This window comes from Chiloscyllium plagiosum, chromosome 14 (genome assembly GCF_004010195.1).
Source record: "Chiloscyllium plagiosum isolate BGI_BamShark_2017 chromosome 14, ASM401019v2, whole genome shotgun sequence".
NCBI classification, from domain to species: Eukaryota; Metazoa; Chordata; class Chondrichthyes; order Orectolobiformes; family Hemiscylliidae; genus Chiloscyllium; species Chiloscyllium plagiosum.
In genome coordinates, this window is record NC_057723.1 from 46868368 (window position 1) to 46885949 (window position 17582).

A 17582-nucleotide genomic window follows, 5' to 3' on the forward strand; every position below is an offset into this window, starting at 1 on the left:
GGGGAGAAAGGACGCCAACTTGCAGATCCATTTTAGAGAAAATCTCTGGTATATCCACACTAACCAACCCCACCCGCACCGTGGCTGAACACTTCAACTCCCCCTCCAACTCCAGCAAAGACATGCAGGTCTTTGGCCTCCTCCATCGCCAAACCCTAACCACCTGACGCCTGGAGGAAGAACACCTCATCTTCCGCCTCAGGACTCTGCAACCACACGGGATTAATGTGAATTTCACCAGTTTCCTCATCTCCCTACCCCCCACCTTAGCCCAGTCCTAAGCCACCAACTCAGCACCACCTCTTGACCTGTCCAGTCTTACCCATTTTTCCCCTCCACCCTTCTCTCCGACCTACCACCTTCATCTACCTATTGCATTCTCAGCCAACCCCCTGGCCCACAAGCCTCATTCCTGATGAAGGGCTTATGCCTGAAATGTCAATTCTCCTGCACCTCGGATGCTGCCTGACCTTGCTGTGCTTTTCCAGCACCACACTCTTGACTAACGGAATTGGAAATTTTCAACTCTTTTAGCAGCCTCAAACTAATCATGTTAAAAGTCCAGAAAGCTTTAAACCACTCAAGGTCTCAGATAATATAATCCCAATTTTCTCTCACATGCATGCTGTTGGCTACAGAGACCTAGATATTCTCAGTCCTATGGAATTTTAGTTAGGTGTCAACTTTGTGCCATCCACATAAACAGTGCCAATATTGGGTATGTGTTTCTAGGAAACTTAAAAGAATGACAAACTCTTTATTAATCTCTAGGTGCAAGTGAATTAGTTTTGTCATTTCTGACAAACAGGAAATACATAAACTTTGAATTAATTAATTAATTAACTGCTTTGTTAAAAGGCTAGTGTCAGTTAAGTCTTGCAGCACATCTTGGAGTCATTCGTCTAAATCTATCCCAGATAGAAGGGATGAAAATCTTTTTTCTCTATTATGTGCAATGTCCCACACAAATTAATCATAGAATCCATACAGTGCAGGAAGCCATTTAGTCTGTTGCCTCTTTGAAAGAACTATCCAAATAGATTCACTTTCATTCCCTTTCCCCATTATATTGCAAGATGAGATTTGTTAGTCTCAACTCATTAAGCAGTAGGACATTTCAATGGCTCTAATTTGTGACAGGACTCTTACCCCATGTTTCTGTACAGTTGTCAAATATTTTCCTTACTGATGTATTTAAGGTTTGTGCTTTATTAAACCTCGGGTAAGCATCAGTAGGCAGAAATGAGCAGCAAATACCCATGCAACAGATGTGGCCAAATTTGCATATAAGTGCACTCTCCATCCCCCTCCTCCAATACCATCCAGCTATGTAATTTACTGATGCTCCTCTTCGTACAATTGCAATGCAGACATTCCATTATATGAGTTACTATGGTGTCAGGCTTACTTTGTATCAAATCAGCGGATTATGAACACCAAAATGTCAATATCTTGTGAAAGTGTCCACCATTACTGCATGTTAATGAAAATATATAGCCTAACCGTTACATGCATTAGGAAATATCAGCTTGAAATTACACAAACAAGTATGAAAAATATACTATTCAAGATTCACTTAATTTGAAAAATTAACAGTGCATTTTTATCTTGCAGGAAAACCATCATTGTTTGTCACCTTCTGCTTGCTGGACAATGGAAGGTTGGAGCCAATTAGCCATCCCTATACTGCAGGCTTACTGCAGTATCCCAATACAAATATTAAAAGCAATACCATGAAGCTTCATTCAGTATGAAAAGATGAAACAGCAAAAGAGGAGATACAGTGAGATGATATCCCATTCAAGGTCTTGTCTATAGAAAGTGCCATTGGATAATAAGTGGCATAGAAAATTCCACTACTGTACATGTGTATGCAGTAAATGTGTACAGCTGATACATCATGAAAGTCAATTTCATAAAGCATCACTTAAAAAAAACAATAAAATCATCTTTAAATTCATAAGATAGAAGGAACATTCTGGAAGCATAAAATTCTGGGTCAATCACTCCCATTATTGAGAGATTTGGTTACATCAAATTTTAAATAAAATATTTATAAACTGCCCCAATATACAGAAAGTGATTAATATTACAGTCAGAAACCCTAGATTCCAAAGCGACAGAAGGTGCAGGTGGTGTGGACTGCCACTGTTTTGATCTTAGATAAACTTAATTTATGTACACCGACTGAATAGACCATGTGAAGACAAGGCACCATCCAATTCTATTCCAAGGATTGTAACTTTAGCCCATAACGGCTGGGCTCCCAACCCATATGGCCAGAGTCTTATTTCAATTACTTTGCTGAAGCCCAAAGATGGCTGACAATTCATTTGAAGTCTTAATTTCTGTATTCAGCAGAAAAGCTCCAAAGCTAAACAAAATACATTCACTGGAAATGCTCTTCTGTATGGGGTGAGAAATATAATTCAATATCAAATAATAAAGTCACAGTAAAAGTTTTTGCTGTATACCATTAGATTTGCATGGCTGTCTAATAATGGCAGAACTCCTAATGCCACACTTTGCACATTTGTCGAAGAATAGTGCTTGAAATGCTCTTCAAGTTTCAGATCATGTGCTTTGTGCAAAGGTCCTCATTGGATGTATGTCTTAAGTCATTACATATAAAATAATCTATTTACAATAAATTAAAACAGCTATGTTCTGGTTGCTGCACAAAGGAGCAGAGCTTTCAGTAAATTGATCTGTTCTTCTAGTTGTGGATTCAATGGTGTTCCCAAATCATTAAGTGCTCGATTGTAGAATGTCTCCACATCCGACTGAACTTCTTCAACAGTGATCTCATCGTGAGTGGTGAGCACAGGAGGAGTGTCAGCTAGAACATACTTTAGCCGGTCTGTGATTGAGAACCTCAAGTAACCTAAAGAATGTATTCAAAAAATAAAGGAAGTCATGAGAAAGGATCTTAGTCCAGAAATCAGGACATAGAATTATTTTGTGTGGAGCTGAGAAATAACAAAAAGCAGAATGTGAACATAGGCCTGCTAATAGTAATCACACTGCTTGACTAAAACATAAATCAGAAAATTAGAGGATCTCTAAACATGGGAAATTCAATAAGGTTGGAGAATGTCTTTCTTAACATAAATCGAGCACAACAAACTGGCAAAAGTTAATTGGAGAATGAGTTCAGATCCTGCATGAGAAACATATCTAGAATAATATTTTGCAGACCCAACTAGAGAATAGGCTATCACATCAATTACTGGGTGATAACTAGTAATAGTAAAAAATCCTCTGTAAAAAAGTGATCATACCATGCAGGAAATCAATAATACTGAAATAGATGTGGTTATACCTGAAACGAGTCTCAAATTTAAACAAAGTTAATTAACAAAATATGAAAGGTGAGTTGTGGAGTAGAATGGAAAGTTAGATGAAGGAATGGCAAACAGTTAAAGCAATGTTTCCCAAACTCTTTTGAAAGCTTCCATAACCCTATAAAATGGAGAGCTGTGGATTCTTTAGACTCCAGTGCTTTAAGTTTTTAAAAAACATCCGTTTTGTTGGTTTTTTCAAAACAGGAATCCAGCCTCAAAGATTAATCAATTAGGCAATGTGCACGGTTTAAAAATATGTAAAGATTTAAAAGGGGCTTCACTATTGTTCGCATACAGTCAGAGCTCCATTGGAGCCACTTACTGCCTTGTTTCTACAACCCCAGAATTCTGATTTAAATCAATAATTCATAATTTGCAACATCCGTGTATATTCTCTGCAGGAATAAAAGTTTCATTGAGAAAGTGGTACAAAAATTGCTACTTGGAGAAGGTACACATAATATTAACATAGTGCATTAAAAGAGGAGGCTTATAATGATATCACAAGATTAGGGCTCAAGGGATTCAGGAATGGTCAATGAGCAGAAAATTGCGTAGAAACAAATGCATTATAACTAGCTCTAACTAGCGCAGTAGCATAAGGACCAATGTTTGGACCACAGTAATTCATAACCTAGATCAATGACCTGGATGAGGGGATTGTGTTTATTATTTTCAGGTTGGTTAATCATACAAAGTTATGTAGAAAATTAAGATGTGAATGAGTTTCAGTCTCCTCCACAGTGGAAACATCTTCTCTACATCTATTTCTGGATTAGTGGTGCTGGAAGAGCACAGCAGTTCAGGCAGCATCCCTACCTTTCTTGATGCTAAAGACTTTTATTAGATCACCTTTTCTCTTACTTTACACTGAGTTGGCCAGTTGCACCAAAGTCTGGAATTAGAATATGAAATGAATGGAAACTTAGTTCTTTAGGTTTATTTCATTTGAAAATGGACACATCACCTTGATGTGACGTATACTGGAGAACAGTATCTGTATCTGCCTCAGATATTTGGTTCTCTTGAACTACGTATTATTCAACAATGGATGTGACCTCTGGTGCCTCGAGAGAGTTATTAGTAACAATACTAGAAGACAGAAAAAAGAAGCTCTCGAAGGTATTTTCTCGACTTACATTTAGTCACCTCTTGGTAGCTCAGAAGCAGTAAACAGAGAAGTTTGACAAGCTCCTCCCAATACTGCCATTTGCTTGAACTATGCTCCTGAGAAAATAAATAACATTGATTATATAACATCCACATTGGACAGTTACCTGTCACTTGCACATCTTCAACACCTCTTTCTAAACCACAGGAACATTAGGAATAAGAATAGTCCATTCAGCCCCTTAGGTCATAACTGCCATTCAATCAGATCACGATTGACCTGCGTCTCAACTCCTTTTACCTGACTGTTCCAGAATTCCTTGATACCAACAAAAATCTATCAATTCCAGTCTTGAAAATCCCAATAGTCCCAGTACCTACGTAATTATAGACAGGCACATTCCAGATTTTTATTAACCTTTGCTTGAAAAAAGTGATTCCTTGATAATGCTTTTGATCTAAATCAAAATTGCAGATAATGTCAGTTGTGGTAATGAGGTCATAAAATACTTTTTCAACTCTCAAACTTTGATGAGAGGAATTTCAAAGAAAGACAGAGAAGACAATGGCTAATAACCTAATGTCATGTTCCCTGTCTCTGTAACACTTCAGAGCAGAGGACATTGGCTTCAGCAACAAGAAATGTTGCTCTGCAAAGAACACAAGCTGGTTAAATGGATTCACCAAGACTGTAACACTTACATTAAGGGGCCCCATGAGCTAGTGTGTAAGTGTAAAATATATTGGCTTTGAACACTGTCTCCAGAAAGAGAGAATTCTGCTATAAGTGATCCAGGTAGAAAACCCAGTGCTAATAGCTTCTGTGGAAAACAACTTGGGCTGCAATCCAGCATTTTGAAAATCTGTGAATAATTCTTTTTTTTTCCTGAATTTAACTGTCACTTTGCCAAAGTTTTTAAAGAGAATACTCTGTGGAGGTTTACAATTTTCCCAAGCGTGGAGGGGGTTGTGTGCATATGTCTCACTTTTCAAGAAAGGTAGTGGCACGTACTGTACATTTTAAACCTTGTATTAATAAGCATTTTTGCTTGCGTAAGTTTTTTGTCAATAAAACTTAAGTTTTATTTGTTCACTTAAAGAGCTTTACTGATTTGTTTCTGATACTGAGCTATGTACAGTTGGCAATTCACCTCTTTTCTGAATTTAAACTTTAAGCCTCTTACATGACATGGCAGATTCCCTGGCTACCACCGGGTGAATATTCATGCTGGAAGGATGAGGTCTTTAAGTGGGCATTAATTGCAAACTTAAGAGTCTCAATTGACAACAGGGTGGGAAGTCCATCCATGAGCCTTCTGTCACAAACCTAACTGAGGAAGAGTTTGGAATGGAGCGAAACACTGCCTCCAATCATCAAACTCTCCCTCTTGGAGAACACATTAACTTCTGCCTATTCTGTCTATATCATTTTGCAATTCTCAGCTCCCAAGTGCATTACTTACTATTCTTTCTCATTTGGTAAAATTAGGTTTTAGCAACAACTTTTCATTCTTTACAAGCTGTGTTTATACTGTGATCTACTAAAATAGGGAGCAAAACATCACGAGCACAATTTTACAGGAGGTAGATTCCTCATCCCATGCTTCGAAGAGTTGGCACAGAATGCATCACTGCCAATGTCAGATGCCCCACGGCCTTTTCATGGCTGAAAGGCAATTTCTGCCTCTGATATGGGAAGAAGTCGTGCTGAAGAGACCTGCTGACCAATCTTTCTAGCAACTTTCTAGCTCCAGCCAATGTCACTGCAAGACATTGCCATTGGTTAGGTTATGAGCAGTCCCCAGAATCTTTAGTGCCTGTACTCACAGGAACAGGTAGGTACGAGGGTTTTAGTATTGGGAAATTTGGGGATGTTGGGAAGATGTACAGAGATATTCGGGATCCTGAGAGAAAGGCCCGGAGGGGAAGGAGCACTGAGGTGGCTGGAGGCGGCGGTGGTGATGGGGACAGAATCTCATGAGGGATAAGATGACTGATTTGGAAGGGGACTAGTGATCAATACATTCATCCTCTTCAACCCAAGCCTCTACCCATATTCTTTACAATTGCAGGCAGGTCAGGAGTGGGAGAGAGGGCGGTGGGAATTATAGGAGCTCCTCCCCAATAGCAAACATAAAATCCTGCTCTGTCCCTTCCTATTTAACACAATTTTAAAAACATATCTACAGTTTTAAAGACTAAAAGCGTACACATTTCCAATTTAAACATTTGCATTAGTTACATCATTTACTGTTTATAATGCATTAAATACAGAGTAAAATTCTAACATGTTGAACCCAAAGTAAATTAAGACACTTTATAGGTGGAGGAGAAAAGCATACTTACATAATTATCTACAGGAAATTTAGCATGTTTAAGGAAATGTAGCACTTTTCCCAATGACATGGGCATTGTGTTTTGTTTCTCAGTGCAATGGTGAAAAAAAAATTCGAGTAACTTGCAGCGCAGGAGTTGACTCTCCATACTTCTTAATACTTTTAATCTTTAAATTTGTGGGGAAAAATTGAAATACATTTCATTAACCAATATGTTCAGGCTACAGGAAACAACATTGTGCATAATTTCAAAGCATGACTTAATCATCGAGTTTCTCATCTCACCTCTGTGATCTTTTTGAAATATATAGAAAGTGTTGAAACATTGCTTCTGCAATTTTATTTGAACTGCACACTGGGGACCGGTCCACTTCTACAGCCAAGGTCAGCATCTTCTGAAGGAGACAAATAACTCTACAGAGCAAAGCAGAACAAGTTAGAAAGTATCCATTAGATTTATACTCTACACAGGGACTGTGACAAAACTGAAATGCTTCCTTCAGCATCTCTTAATGATGACATCACAAATATTCCAAATGTTGAAGGAACACTCCTCAGTGCACCACTACAGAAGACGGTGTGCCTTAAAGAGGTTCTGAACGCATATTTGATTAATGATTAATATTTATTTTAAACTCAAACCATGTTCCTGTAGCAGATGGATCCACACGCTTAAATGTAAGGTCAACATCAAATGAATGGGGATCAGAAAATGACTCAAACAACATGCCTACTTTTCAGTTAGGACATCATTGGATTTTAAAAAATGCATACTCCATATTCAGGTGATAAAGTCTTGTTCATTTAAATCATGGGAATAACACGTGAAAGTACATTAGTCAGGTATTACAGACCAATTTGATTTTTCAATGCATGTTATCCAAAATATGTATTAAAGCGGGCTAGAATATCATGAATGGTTGGCAAATAAAAATGAATTGAACAATTGTTCCAAGTTATAATCACTGCCAAATTGTCATCACAGAGCATTAGTTTATTTCTCAACTTACAGTTTCTTAATACAGATAAACTCAAAAATGAATTGCTATACTTTATACTGGAAAAACGCAGCTTTTCCAGCAACACATTTTTAAGCTCTGATCTCCAGCATCTGCAGTCCTCACTTTCTCCTAGACTTTATACTGACCAGACAGAGCTCGTGAATAAACCAGTACATGACACACACATACATATACATATGGAGTGACGTGCTCAGCAGCATGAATGTCACAAATATATGCTCTACATCTGTTGCCACAAAAGCAAATGTGTCAGTCTTTTGGAGAGTTTACCTTGAAATCCTAGAGTCCACTACCTGAGGATTATCATATGATGATGTGGGCCCATTTTTCTGCTGTACGTCTTCAGATTCCTTGGAGATGATGTCAATAAGCCATTTGATGACACTTCTGCAATAGAAATTAATAAGATAAACAGAAAATAGAAATAAAAAATAGAAAACAGGTGAAAGATTAGGCTGCACAGAATCATCTAGCCTGCTGCATCATTCTGTAGGATGATGGTAGAACTTCTACATCATCTCTACTTTCCCATCTCTATACCCTTTGCTTCCCTTAGTGCCTAAACACTTATCAATAATGACCTTGGAAATAATCAGTGAGTGAGCATTCAATCATTTCGAAGGTAGGAAATTCCAAAGAAATAAAATTCTCAAAATTCCAATTCTTTCATAATTTCAGTCATATGTGACAGAAGCTGGAGCAATGTTGGTGTGTTGGTGACTGCAGTGTTGACAGGATGGATCAGGACTCCTGGAGCCTGGAACCCTGGCAGCAGTAGGCCTAGAGCCTGGACCCCTGATGGCAGCAATGCCCAGGGCGAGGACTCCTGGTTGAGGTGGGCCAGCAGCTTAGACTCTTGCCGATGGCGGCAAGGCAGTGGCCATGGCAACAGCACAGAGCTGGGGTCTCCAGGGACATGAGCATTGTCATTGCTGTTCCTGGAGTGGGTCTCCTTGAGGCCCACCTTGCAGAGACCTTGCAAAAGCCCTGAAGCCCTGCATGAGACCCCAATTTGAACAGAAGGTGAACTCTTAATTCAAATCATTTCGTTTTATCCTTACTGTAACTCAAAATGGCACCGGATTGGGGCAACAAAACACTTTTTACAGTGTCTTCAAGACATAGAGTTATAGAGATGTACAACATGGAAACAGACCCTCCGGTCCAACTCGTCCATGCCGACCAGATATCCTAATTTAATCTCATCCCATGGGCCAGCATTTGGCCTATAAATCTCTGAACTCTTTTTACTCATATACACATCCAGATGCCTTTTTAAACATTGTAACTGTACCAGCCTCTACTAGTTCCTCTGGTAGCTCATTCCATACAAGCACCACCCTTTACATGAAGAAGTTGCCCCTTACATCCCTTTTAATTTTTTCCCCTCGCACCCTAAACTTATGCTCCAGGGAAAAGACCTATCCATGCCCCTCATGATTATGTAAACCTTTATAAGGTCACCCCTCAGCCTCTGACACTCCAGGGAAATGTGTGACAATAAATCATTTGTTCATTCATTCATGCAAGCCAAATCCTATGACTGTACATCCACATTCAAAACTCTTCAAACAGCCAGGGGAAACATATCCTCTCGAGTTCTATCAACTCAAACTCTCTAAACGTATCATACATTTCAATGGTATTTCCTCTCATTGCACACAGAGTAAGTTGAGGACAGTGTTATGAAGTGTAGGTGTGCACTGTGCCTTTAAAAGAAAGAGGAAGCTGGCAAGGACTGACTGAAAGCATGAAGGGCTTTTGCTTGAAACTTTACCTGTTCCTAGAATGCTGCTTGACCTGCTGTGTTTTTCCAGCACCACACTCTCGACTGAAACACAAAGTGTGCTGAACAATTTGAAAATGTAACATTTAGTTGAAACAAATAGCTGGAGTTGTGTTGCCGTGGAACAAAAACAAATTCAAATTTAGCCAATTAGTTTAAATTATACCCCAGATGCCAAAATCTAATCGAATTGGAATTTTACTGTTTGGGATGACATCAAACCAGTGAAGTGATCTAATGTTTAGGAGTATAAAATCAGACGGCAGAAGACCGAAGAAGAGACGACCCCGAAAAATACACAGGAAGAGCTACAGAGGAAAATCTATAAAGGACAGCTGGCTGTTTTTTTCGAAATGTGATTATTTTTTGTAAATCTTAACTGCTTTTTAAAAATTGGATCAGTATTGTAGAGTGGGAGGTAAAAGATAGGTTTAAGAGAAAGGAGTTATAAGTAGTTGTCACTTTAATGTTCTCTGTTGGACTTAAAGGATAAAATTGTTCATTTTTACTTTAAATAGTGACATCTGGGATAGTTCTTTGCCTGTCAAAATTTAACAGATTACGGCACAAGGTGAGCTTCTCTGTGTGCTGGCTTTAAATTAGCAAAGGGGTTTACCCCCAAGGCAGACTGCTTTGAAATATGAGTGTTAACCTGGGAAATTACTGCAGGTCGGAATTCTTTTCCAGCTCCAGAAAGTTGTAGGTTTGAAACACACTAAAGAGTTACGTAGATCAGTGATTAGTTGGTGGGTTTTAAGATTTTCTCTCTCCAAACAGGAGTAGCACCTTAAATCAATAATTGGGAGACATGGGTATGGCATTAAACTTCTAGTCCAACTAGGTAAGCTACTTAATATTACTACAGGTAAGAACTGAGTATGGTTTCTCAACTTGAAACCTACTTAGTTAAATTGAACACAATGAAGACAGTAGGGTTAGTAGTCTCTTGTGGTGTGATTGTAGTGTCTCCACCTCTGAGCCAGGAGGCCCAAGTTCAGGTCTTATCTGCACCAGAGGCATGTAATAACATCCCTGGTAGGGGAAGTTATATGTTTCAGTTGAAGCATGTATTCCCGAGGACATTAGGCTTTAATGAGATGGACTCTGAGATTTGGACACTGTGATGCATCGATGGGGAAAGTTACCTGGTCACTTCTCTGCAGGGGGTGTTAATTCCCTTAGGCCAGGTAAAGGAGCCAAGGAGATAACAATGAGAATCCTTGGCCCCAACAACAAACCAGAGCTCTGGATTGAGTGGAGTCTGTAGTGACTGTGGCATATCCATAACGTTGCATATCAGTTGGATAGCATGGTCAGAGAGATGGACACACAGCTGGTTGGGATACATAGGGAGAACAGGAATGGGTGATTGACAGACAGACCAAAGAAACCAGGTAGGTCGTGTCAGAGTAACATGGGGTATGGCGTGCTATTTGACTTTTTATTTTTTGGATACTGGTCAGGGCATTCGTTCCTCAAAAGAGTGCAGTCAGAACCAGGTTTATGGCACCATAAGCGGTTTAGTCATACAGGAGGGGAGGAATTAGAAAGAACAAGTAATAGTAGAGGAGATTTGTTAGAGAGGGAAACAGCCAGGTGTTTCTGTGATTGCAGACAAGACTCCAGGATAGTCTGTTCCCTCCTTGTTTTTGGGTCAAGGATGTCACAAGATGGCTGAAGAACATTCTTCTGGGAGAGGGTGAACAGCCAGATGCTGTGGTCCATGGTATATCAACACTTAAGCCAGAAGGAAGATGTAGTCCTGCAGTCAACGTTTAGGGAACTAGGTTGAAAATTAGGAAGAGCTTCAAAAGTAGTTAACCCTGGATTACTCCCTGTATCATATGCAAACGAGCACAGAAATAGGAGGATAAGGCAGTTGACGATGTAGTTGGAAAGATGGTGCAGGAGAGAGGATTTTAAATTCCTGGGATTTTTGGGCCTGCTCTGGGGAAGATGGCACCTGCCCAAGCAGATGGCTTTCACATGAACAAAGCCGGGACTGAGCTCCTTGCAGGAAATTTTGCTCATGCAGTAAGGTGGGAATGGCTTTAAATTAACTTGGTAGTGGGGGAGGAACCAGGAGAGGATATTAGGGAGGAAAGCAGGTTGCACAAAATACTGGAGGACAGACTGCACCATTTTGGAGGATACCAAGTTAATAGGTCAAAAAGACTAATGGAAGAAGTAAAAATGTCTGAACGAGGGATATTGAAGAAAGTGAGAATGGAAATTAGGGAGACACTGACCATAATCCTTTAGTCTTCCCTCGATGTAGGAGTGGTGACAGAGGACTGAAAAGTTGTCAACATCCTTCCCTTGTTTAAAAGGTTGTAAGGATAGGTCCTGAAATTACATACCAGTCAACTTATCTTTGGTGGTGGGTAAGCTTCTAGAAACAATTATTGTTAGAATTAACAGTCACATGGAAAAATTTGAGTTGATGAAGAAGGGCTAACATGAATTTCTTATCTGAAAACCATGTGTAAGTAATTTGGAGGTTTTTAAAGACAAGAGAAGTTTGATGAGGGTAATGTCAGTTATATGGACTTCCAAAGGCATTTGATACAGTGCCACAAAACAGACATGAGGGCAATGTTTTAGTTCATGAAAGACGAGGGACAGTAACAACTTGGTCCAACTAATCAAAAATTGGCTGAGTAGTAGAAAATACAAAATAATCATTAATGGATACTTTTCAGGCAGGAAGGTTTTAGTTGAGTTTGTCAAAAATAGGATTCTTGCTTTTCTTGATGGTATATTCATGATCTAGGTCTTAGTGTGCAGGGACAATTAAGAAGTTTGAGGATGATACGAAACTTGGAAACACTAAGCCGTGAGAAATACAATGTAGAACTTAAAAGGGACATGGATGTGCCAGTAGAGTGGGTACATAAATGGGAGATGAAGTTCAATGAAAAGGAATTAACTTTGGTAGGAAGGACAGAGAGACAACATAATATAAAGGACACAATTCTAAAGATGTGCAGGAGCAGACGGAAAGAGCAGTTCATAAAGTATACAATGTCCTGGGCTTTATTATGAGGGGCATAGAGTACAAAAGCAAGGATGTTATGCTGCAATTGTGTAAGTCATGAGTTACACCTCAGCTGCAGTATTATGTAGAGTACTAGGTGCCACACTTTGAGAAGGATGTTAATGCATTGGAGAAAGTGAAGATGAGGTTTACAAGAATGCTTACAGAGATGAGAAACTTCAGTTATGAAGATAGATTGCAGAGGTTGGGACTTTTCTCATTGGAAAAGGGAAGTCTAAGAAGACTTGATTTTCCCAAAACCATGAAGGAGCTGTGCAGAGTAGGCAGGTTGAAGCTGTTCCCACTTATTAAAGTATTAAGAACGAGAAGACTGCTTTAAAGCGTTTTACAAAACAAGCGAATGCAATGTTAGCAGAAACTTTAAATAGCAAGTGGTTTGAATCTTGAATGCATTACCTGGAAGTGTGTAGTAAGCAGTTGAAATTGCGATATTCAAGAGGACATTCAAATAGAAACATTATATAAATAGAAACAATGAGCAAAAGTACAGGAAAAGGCAGGAAACTGACACTAAGTCATAACGCTCATTTAGAGAACAGAGCAGACATGATGGGCTGAATGGTCTCCTTCTGTATTGTCATAATTTTATGTTTCTGAGAATCTCTCACTAAACGCATCCAATTATTTGTCCTTTCTAACTCCTTTGTCACTTCTGGAAGGGGAAAATTGTGCCCCTTTGATTTCTGTCCTTTATATCAACCCTCAATCCATGCTATCACATCCAATCCTACGAGCCCTAATCATGTGTGGCACCACATTGAAAGTCTTCTGAAAATACAAACGTATTCTATCTAATAGTTCCCCTATATCTATTCCATTAGTTACATGCTGAAAATATTCTAATAGATCTGTTAAATACAATCCTTTTGATAACAATTGTATTGACTGTGCCTAATTGTACTGTGATTTTACTGTAACCATACCTTTCATAATAAGTCCTCGTATATTCCCATTATTCATGCGGGTTGACTGGCCTGTGGCTGACAATTTACTCTCTCCTTTCTTAAAGAACTAATGAAATTGCTACCTTGTAGTTCATGGGAGTGCTCTAGAATCTAGGGAATTTTGGTTATGAAATCAGGGGATTTGTCAACTTTTAGTCACACTAATTTCTCTAGTACTTATTATTCACTGATATTGAACATTTTAGGTTCTTCACTTTCATTAAACCCTTTGTTCTCTGTACTGTCAAATTCATCCTCTGCTGTTAAGGCAAATATAAAATATTTGTTAATCACCAATGTTTATTCCATTTAATAATGTCTCCTGTTTGTAAGTGACCCGTATTCACTTTGCTAACTTCGCCACTTTTATGATTTTATAGAAGCTCTTACAATCAGTTGCATATGTTTGGTTGGTTTCCTTATGTATTTTACTTACTCTCTTTTGTCAGTTTCTTGGCCATTCTTTAAAAACTCTTCCAGTTCCCAGAATTACTACATCTTTTGTACATCAACTCTCTAACATCATTCAACCTGTCTTGGCTCATCTGCTGCTGAAACCTTCATTTGTAAGAACATAAGAAATAGGAGCAGGAGTAGGCCATCTGGCTCGTCAAGCCTTCGCCACCATTCAAGAAGATCATGGCTCATCTTTTCATGGACTCAGATCCATTTACCTGCCCGCTCACCCTATCCCTTAATTTCTTTATGGTTCAAAAATCTATCTATCCTTGCCTTAAAGACATTCAGCAAGACAGTCTCAGCTGCTTCACTGGGTAGGAAGTTCTACAGATTCACAACCCTTTGGGTGGATTCAGTCCTAAATCTGCTCCCCCTCATTTTTAGGCTATGTTCCCTAGTTCACGTTTCACCTGCTAGTGGAAACAACCTCCCTGCTTCTGTCTTATCTATTCCCTTCATAATTTTATATGTTGTATAAGACCCCCCCTCATTCTTCTAAACTGCAATGAGTACAGCCTCAGTCTATTCAGTCTCTCTTCAAAAGCCAACCCTCTCAACTCCGGAATCAACCTAATGAACCTCCTTTGCACCCCCTCCAGTGCCAATACATCCTTTCTCAAGTAAAGAAACCAAAACTGTACACAGTACTCCGGGTGTGGACTCACCAGCACCCTGTACACCTGAAGCATAACCTCCCTATTTTTAAACTCCATCCCTCTAGCAATGAAGGACAATATTCCATTTGCTTTCTTAATTACCTGCTGCACCTGCATGCCTTTGTTACCTCTGGACTGGACTATCAAAACACATGCCTTAATGGTCGACCACATTCTACTCTCTGTAAACATGCAGTCATCTAAAGTCCGGCTGCTTTTATCTCAACTCACATGAAATCTCATTCATCTGTCAGCGTGCCCCTGTTGATCTAATCTAGCTCCCTGTCAAGCAAAGACTTGATTTTAAAATTTGCATTCCCTTGGCCTTGGTCTTCCCTATCTCTAATGTCCTCCAGCCCTACAATCCTCCAAGACAGTTGTGCTCTTCTCAGTCTGGTTTCATGCGCAGTCCTGATTTTAATCCACCATTGATGGCTCTGCCTTTAGTTGCCTGGGTCCTAAATTGTGGAATTTATGTCCTACAAATTTCCACTTCTCTACTTTGCTTTTCTCCTTTAAGAGACACCTCAAAATATACTGCTTTGCTCATCTGGTCTATTATCCCTTGATGTAGCTGGCAGTCATAGTTTAATGCCCCTGTAAGTGTTTTTGGTGTTTCATCATGTTAAAAGTATTACACAAGTTTGTTGTTGCTGATTGATTAAAAGGATCGTGCAAGCAGCAGACTGACAACTGTTAACAGCACTGATGTAAGTAAAAGGTTGTGCGAGCTGCCACTGCAGGTGCAAGGGCACACTCAGCATGTAGGTCATTACAGTTATAGAATCATAGAGATGTACAGCACGGAAATAGACCCCTCGGTCCAACCTGTCCATACCAACTAGATATCCCAACCCAATCTAGTCCCTTCTGCCAGCACCCGGCCCATATCCCTCCAAACTCTTCCTATTCATATACTCACCCAGATGCCTTTTAAATGTTGCAATTATACCAGCCTCCACCACTTCCTCTGGCAACTCATTCCATACACATTCCACCCTCTGACTGAAAATGTTGCCCCTTAGATCTCTTTTATATCTTTCCCCTCTCACCCTAAAACTATCCCCTCTAGTTCTGGACTCCCCAACCTAAGGGAAAAGACTTTGTCTATTTATCCTATCCAAGCCCCTCATGATTTTATAAACCTCTATAAGGTCACCCCACAACCACTGACGTTCCAGGGAAAACAGCCCCAGCCTATTCAACCTCTCCCTATAGCTCAAATTCTCCAAACCTTCTTGTAAATCTTTTCTGAACCCTTTCAAGTTTCACAACTTTCTTCCAATAGGAAGGAGACCAGATTTGCATGCAATATTCCAACAGTGGCCTAATCAATGTCTTGTACAGCCGTAACATGACCTCCCAACTCCTGTACTCAATACTATGACCAATAAAGGAAAGCATACCAAATGCCTTCTTCACTATCCTATCTACCTGCGACTCCACTTTCAAGTAACTATGAACCTGTAATCCAAAGTCCCATCGTTCAGGAACACTCCCTCGGACCTTACCATTAAATGTGCAAGGCCTGCTAAGATTTGCTTTCCCAAAATGCAGCACCTCATATTTATCTAAATTAAATTCCATCTGCCACTTCTCAGCCCATTGGCCCACCTGATCAAGATCCTGTTGTAATCTGAGGTAACCTTCTTCGCTATCCACCACACCTCCAATTTTGGTGTCATCTACAAACTTACTAACTATAACTCTTATGCTCACATCCAAATCATTTATATAAGTGATGAAAAGTAGTGGACCCAGCACAGATCCTTGTGGCACTCCACTGGTCACAGGCCTCCAGTGTGAAAAACAACTCTCCACTATCATTCTCATACTTCTACCTTTGATCCAGTTCTGTAACCAAATGGCTAGTTTTCCCTGTATTTCATAAGATCTAACCTTGCGCACTGGTCTCCTTTGAGGAACCTTGTTGAATGCCTTACTGAAGTTCATATAGATCACATCCACCGCTCTGCCCTCATCAATCCTCTTTGTTACTTCTTCAAAAAACTCAATCAAGTTGTGAGACATGATTTCCCACACACAAAGCCATGTTAACTATCCCTAATCAGTCCTTGTCTTTCCAAATACATGTAAATCCTGTCCTTCAGAATTCCCTCCAACAACTTGCCCACCACTGACATCAGGCTCACTTGTCTATAGTTCCCTGGCTTGTCCTTACCAGCTTTCTTAAACAGTGGCACTATGTTAGCCAACCTCCAGTCTTCCTGCACCTCAGCTGTGACTATCGATGATATAAATATTTCAGCTAGGGGCCCAGCAATCACTTCCCTAGCTTCCCACAGAGTTCTAGGGTACACCTGATCAGGTCCTGGGGATTTATCCACTTTTATGCATTTCAAGACATCCAGCACTTCCTCCTCTGTAATATGGACATTTTTCAAGATGTTACCATCTATTTCCCTACATTCTATACAATGTCTTTTCCACAAAAACACTGATGCAAAATTCTCATCTACTATCTCCCCCGTCTCTTGCGGTTCCACACAAAAGCTGCCTTGCTGATCTTTGAGGGGATCTATTCTCTCCCTAGTTATTCTTTTGTCCTTAATGTATTTGTAAAAACCCTTTGGATTCTCTTTAACTCTATTTGCCAAAGCTATCTCATGTCCTCTTTTTGCCCTCTTGATTTCCCTCTTAAGTATACTCCTACTGTATTTATACTCTTCTAAGGATTCATTTGATCTTTCTTGTCTAAACCTGACATATGCTTCCTTCTTTTTCTTAACTAAACCATCAATTTATTTAGTAATCGAGCATTCCCTATACCTAGCCTTTCCTTTCTTTTCCTTTCATCCTAACAAGAATATACTTTCTCTGTACTCTCGTTATCTCATTCCTGATGG

General features: G+C 39.6%; 1 protein-coding gene across 3 annotated transcripts in view; it reads right to left on the reverse strand.

The window, feature by feature from the left end:
* Window positions 1–743: 743 nt before the first annotated feature.
* Window positions 744–17582, reverse strand: part of simc1 (SUMO interacting motifs containing 1) — a 90440-nt gene continuing 73601 nt past the window's right edge. For all 3 annotated transcript variants that reach the window (XM_043703757.1, XM_043703756.1, XM_043703755.1), the window contains 5 exons: window positions 8083–8199; window positions 7076–7204; window positions 6801–6957; window positions 4484–4571; window positions 744–2884 (listed from right to left, as the gene is read on the reverse strand). In XM_043703757.1, the coding sequence (XP_043559692.1) occupies window positions 2661–2884; window positions 4484–4571; window positions 6801–6957; window positions 7076–7204; window positions 8083–8199 (715 nt within the window). In that variant the 3' untranslated portion in view covers window positions 744–2660. The remainder of the gene's footprint in view (window positions 2885–4483; window positions 4572–6800; window positions 6958–7075; window positions 7205–8082; window positions 8200–17582) is intronic.